Genomic DNA, 5633 nt, shown 5'->3' with positions numbered 1-5633 from the left:
TAACACTTCAAATCACTATTTCTAACAATAAAATATCTTGAACTTGACAAAAAATATTGAGATTGTTTAAATATATGTTCAAATCTCCCATCGACCTAATAAAAATTATATCTAAAAACTAGGCAATTCACAAGCTGCTTTATAGAGAGCTATACATGCAACTAGTGGTTACAGCAGGGCATAACACAGGGTTTATTTAGCAACCAGACGGTGCTAATCTGCCTTCCAAAATTGAAAATCTATTTTTAAAAATTAATAAAAATTTTTATTTTATTTTATTATATAATTATAAAAAAAAAAAAAAAAAAAATATATATATATATATATATATATATATATATATAAAAATAAATAATGCATTATAGTGATTTTACTGAAAAAATAAGAAGTTACGTTTCAGGTGTCTGGTTACTTTTTACCGTCAGGAACATGAGTGCGATTCACAAATAAAGACCGCAGAAGGGTTAAAATACTCATGACACCTTAGCAGCCACATAGAAAGACTAAAAACACCCTAGATGATACATAGCAACACTAAAAATATGAATAACTACATAGCAACACACTAGAAACACTTTATTAAACTAACTGTAACATTCTCAAAGCAGAAAAAGCACAAACACTCACTGCTAGAGGTTCAGTACATCACCATTAGCACTAGTGAGGACTTGCCTTACAGACATTACTCTATAGCAAATACTTCAGCTCCAGCACACATAAATAATTAAAATGCATTGGTTTTTGCTCTGTGATGTGACAAAACACGTTCACCTGCCAGAGACGTAACTGAAGACACGAGCCCAACCCTGAGCTGATCTCAGATCAGTTTCATCCCAACAAACACCTGCACACAGATATCTGAGCATAATGAAATAAATGACTTTACCAGATCCGGAACTCTCTAGACCCACAGGAGACACTCTGAGGACGACGGTGTTCAGAAGAGAGACAGACAGACGGAACACGACAGGTGTGCAGACACACGCTCATGCAGCAGCCAATCAGATTCCTCCGTCTGAATAATGCATGGAGCGCAGGAGACCTCCGCTTACACCTGTGTCTCACCTGGAGCGTCACGTGACCGTCTGATCTGAGCGCAGAAATAACGCTGGATATTTACAGAGGAGTTGCTTGTCAGAATATGCAGTTAAAACCAACAAAATGTACAACAAAACTATTCTTTAATTACAAAATAAACATATTGGGTTTTAGTACAGTCATCACAAAGTACTATAAAAATCAGTAAAAAACAAAACAAAATAGAAGATGTTTTGTTTAAAGGTGTAATGTTTAAATGCAAGTACCTACGTACTCTCGACAGATTAAAAAGGTAATGCAATATCTCAAATTATGAAAAATAAGGCATCAGTGCAGAGATTTTACACAATTTGGCAACAATTCTTGGCATCTTTTGAAAAAGTGAAAAATAGAGAATACAACCCCAAAATATATGACCTGTTCAACTTATTTTTTGGTGTGTATTTTTATTACTATATATTATACACTACCAGTCAAAAGATTTTGAACAGTAAGATGTTTAATGTTTTTTTAAAGAAGTTCTTCTGTTCATCAAGCCTGCATTTATTTGATCTAAAATACAGCAAAAACTTTAAAAATATATATTTACTATTTAAAATAACTGTTTCCTATTTTAATACATTTAAAAATTGTATTTGTTCCTGTGATATCAAAGCTGAATCAATAAAGTCATTATTTCTATTTCATCATAAAAGTTGGTTGAGGATGGGATAATGGTTGAGTAGGTAACATTTTCCCAAAAAACGTAGGAAAACGGGTCATTTTGAAGATGCCGTGTTTTTGCATTGCCTTTGTTCATTAATTGTGTCTCAGCAGTCTTGTCTCAGCAGCATCCTGATGAACTTCTTCAGCTCTTTCTCATCACGGGACCACTTGAGGAGTCTCCTGAGGAGCATGCGTCCGTTCTGCATGTGACCCAGGGCGATGTAGGAGCCCTTGAGCTGGCCCTCCAGCGCGGGACAGGAGCATCCGTGAGGCAGCCAGAGAGCGCTCTGCTCCAGCGACTCGCCGAGCCAGCGGAGAACCCGACTGCGACCCTGAGGAACCACACACACGTCTGTCCCGAGCCGAGACCAGGAGCCGATGCGCAGTCTGAACGCTGGAGAACACCAGGGCAAAGGAACAGATATTAACTCTTTCCCCGCCAGCGTTTTTGAAAAAAAGTTGCCAGCCACCGCCAGCATTTTTGCTGACTTTCACTAAACTTTCATGGCCCCCAGAATATTTTGTTGTATAAAATATCTGAACATGCAATACATCAGAACAAAATCAGACCCTCTACTTCCAAACAAAAAAAATCTGTTTTATTCTAGCTTCAAGCATTGTTTTTTATCAACACTTGAATGTAGGTAGGTTCTGGATATATCTGGATCATATTCAGTAATATTATCAAAGCAAAGATGCAGTAGATGGCTTCCATCAGTAACCCAAAGCTTCACAGGCCTTTAACACTTTCTGGATCAATATTTCACTCTGAAACATTAGGCAGTTTTCATTTATATGCGGTTAGTGTTGATGATCTCATTATTTTTCATATGCATATGCTACATATGAGATCGCTCGTTTCTGCATCTTCCTGGTCTGTGTTTTTGATCAACACTTTAGACTCATTCAGGAGATGCGGAATAGCGCCCCCTAGCGTCTAACAGTGAAAACATGCAAACACAGCAAATTCTGTGTTTGGTGGAGAAAGTTAAAGAAGTTTACTTCCAGAGTGAAGATTTCCTCATAATTTCCTCACCCCCATGTCATCCAAGATTGTTTAATTTGTACATTTTTAAAATATAATAATTTTTAATTTTTATTTTAATTTCTGTTATTTTAATTTTGAATTTTTATTCTATATGCATTTCATTGCATGTCAAACTATGCATGGTTGTGTGTGGCACATATAATATCTGAATTATATAATGTTTCTGTTTCCTCATCCAAACGTCCCTGTTATTAGCTTTTAAAGGAACACTCCACTTTTTTTGGAAATAGGCTAATTTTACACCTCCCCGAGAGTTAAACAGTGGAGTTTTACCGTTTTAATCTGTAAAGACTCTGAATTATATAATGTTTCTGTTTCCTCATTTCTTTGTGTTCGGTTTCAGAGATGAAGTCGGCGACACTGACTCGTCATCTCCGCAGGACATGCATGTTTCATACGGATTACATAATCTGACAATATTTGTCTTCCATTTGAACTGGTTCATCTGAATGAAGACATTTCACTCTCTATTGATATATTTTTCACAGAGACAGAGACGGCAGAAAGCGCATCCTGACTGCTTTCATTATTTTACAAAAGTGCAATGTTTTGTTGTTATTGTGAGTGCACAGAAATAAACAGAGACTTTATAGATTCGAAAGATGCATTAGGCATCTAATAAGTACAGACACTGAACAGCGCACAGTTCTCTAGGTTAAGTACACGATGTAACTACAGAAAAATCAAGCTTTAAATAGGAAAATTATTGAAACTCTTTGGTCATTTTTGATAACCAAATGCTAATGGTCTAATCAGATTCAATGATCTATGCTAAGCTAAAAGTGCTACCGCCAGACCCGGAGATCGGCTGAATTGATTCAAAAACGGTAAAACTCCACTGTTTAACTCTCGGGGAGGTGTCAAATTAGCCTATTTCCAAAAAAAGTGGAGTGTTCCTTTAAAAGCTAATAACAGGGACGTTTGGATGAGGAAACAGAAACATTATATAATTCAGATATTATATGTGCCACACACAACCATGCATAGTTTGATATGCAATGAAATGCACATAGAATAAAAATTAAAATGAGAATAACAGAAATGAAAATAAATTAAAATATAAATAATTTCTTTTTTTTTAATTACAAATTAGGAATCGGCTATTTTACTTAAGAAAACATTTGAACAGCTTTTATTTTTGTGAAAATGTACCCCTTCAGAAGTTTATCAAGGTTGAATGTTTTTAATACTTGCTCAGCAATGGATGCTCTGCAGTGAATGGGTGCCGTCAGAATGAGAGTCTGATAAAAACATCACAATAATCCACACCACTCCAGTCCATCAGTTAACATCTGGAGAAGACCAAAGATGAAACACATCCAGCATTAAGATGTTTTTAGCTGGAATCTCATTCTGATGGCACCCATTCACTGCAGAGCATCCATTGCTGAGACACTGATGCAGAGACACATTTACAGCAAATTTTCATTTTTGGCTGAACTATTCCTTTAAACATTTTGAGTCGCTCCATCATGATCAGTTATTCTGGGCGCTGCAGATCAGATGAAATCTAGTCTCCACACGTCTACAGTCTCAAATCTGTTTCTCACCAAACTGACTCTTGCAGAAGTTCTGCTGGATCTCCTGCTCTCCTGGACTGCAAACCTCACACATTACAGAACCTGGACAAAACAAAGAAGAAATGCAGGAAAAACTGTTTGTTTCAACAGCTTACACACATTCTCAAAACTTTGCCTCTTTTTTCAAAACTTTACACACACATCGAAGAGTTGCACACACAAAATACCTCACATTTCTTGAAAAATGAAGCACTGCATTCAAAATAACACAAACATCTCAAAGACAAACATTTGTCTTGCTTGCAAACACCTTTGCCATAATATTATATTTTTGGATATATCATACTAGTTATTCAAAACCTAAATCTCTGTTTTCATGAGCTCTTGTACATTTCTGTACACGATTGAAAGTAACATCTGGGAAAAAATGAAAGTCTTTTCAAACCTTCGGTTGCGTCGGTGGTTTTATCCCGGTTCGGGTCTGTTTCTCCGGGGATGCAGAGCTCCGCTCCACCTGGGAACCGGCTGCAGTTGAACATCTCCGGCCACGGAAAGCCGAAGGCGCTCATGACGGGCAGACACGCGTCCCTCACCGCCTCACAGAGACCGCGGCACGGCCCCACCGGAGCCGCCACCTCCGGTAAACACACCGGCGCATAGAGCGAGCAGAGGAAGCGCCGCGTGTCCCGGTGACAGTGCTTACCGAGCAGCGGCATCCAGGCGGCGGACTGCTGCTGCGCTTCCCTCGCGCTGGCGTGACCCAGCAGGTTCGGTAAGCGCATCTCTCCGTAACCGATACCGGAGCACAGACCCATCGTGCTCGGAACCGGCTTACACACCGAGCGCACGGCGCCAAACTCCGCAGACACTGGGTTTGCTGCCAGACCTTCATCATCATCATCATCACCAACAACAGCAGCATCTTCATCAGCTCTGGACGCACTGAGAATCAACAACGCGATCACACACACGGAACGAAGATTAAACATGATGGAGACGCGCGTGCACACTCGTGTGTGTGTGTGTGTGTGTGTGTGTGTGTTGTGTTTCTCCACATCCTGTGAATCAAACGCATCCTGTTCTTTATGACCGGCAGTAAAACACTTCAGAGGCCTGTGAGACGCTTTCTGTCGCCAGTCCAGTGAGATTTGGTTCTCGGAACCTTCTGAGGATGGACTTAGGTTTTAGTTGATCAAATTAAAACTTTTAAACAAAAATGGCTAAAAACAACTTATAAACAACGTTTCTAAAATCCTAAGCAAAACTTTGGTTTTAGAATTTTTTTTAAAGTTTCTAAAAAGTTCTGAAAATGTACTTTAGTT

The 5633-nt window shown here is 38.7% G+C and overlaps 1 protein-coding gene across 1 annotated transcript; it reads right to left on the bottom strand.

The window, feature by feature from the left end:
- Positions 1–562: 562 nt before the first annotated feature.
- sfrp2l (secreted frizzled-related protein 2 like) lies at positions 563–5350 on the bottom strand. Its single transcript, XM_079387138.1, has 3 exons — positions 4757–5350; positions 4342–4413; positions 563–2137 (listed from the first exon to the last, which is right to left on the bottom strand). Exons 1-3 carry the CDS (start codon positions 5298–5300, stop codon positions 1848–1850), a joined length of 906 nt encoding a protein of 301 aa, XP_079243264.1. The 5' UTR covers positions 5301–5350; the 3' UTR covers positions 563–1847.
- Positions 5351–5633: the final 283 nt, after the last annotated feature.

This window comes from Barbus barbus (assembly GCF_936440315.1).
Source record: "Barbus barbus genome assembly, chromosome: 31".
Taxonomy (NCBI): domain Eukaryota; kingdom Metazoa; phylum Chordata; class Actinopteri; order Cypriniformes; family Cyprinidae; genus Barbus; species Barbus barbus.
The sequence above is the reverse complement of the archived record's forward strand: the minus strand, read 5'-3'. Positions and strand labels throughout refer to the sequence as shown.

Bases quoted from the DNA above. Each gene is read 5' to 3' on its own strand.
- sfrp2l (XM_079387138.1), bottom strand. From the start codon at position 5,300: ATGTTTAATCTTCGTTCCGTGTGTGTGATCGCGTTGTTGATTCTCAGT. The intron at 4,414-4,756 runs GTTTGAAAAGAC...TGTTTTGTCCAG, and splicing joins AACCACCGACGCAACCGAAG to GTTCTGTAATGTGTGAGGTT. The intron at 2,138-4,341 runs GTGAGAAACAGA...GGTGTTCTCCAG, and splicing joins CTTCTGCAAGAGTCAGTTTG to CGTTCAGACTGCGCATCGGC.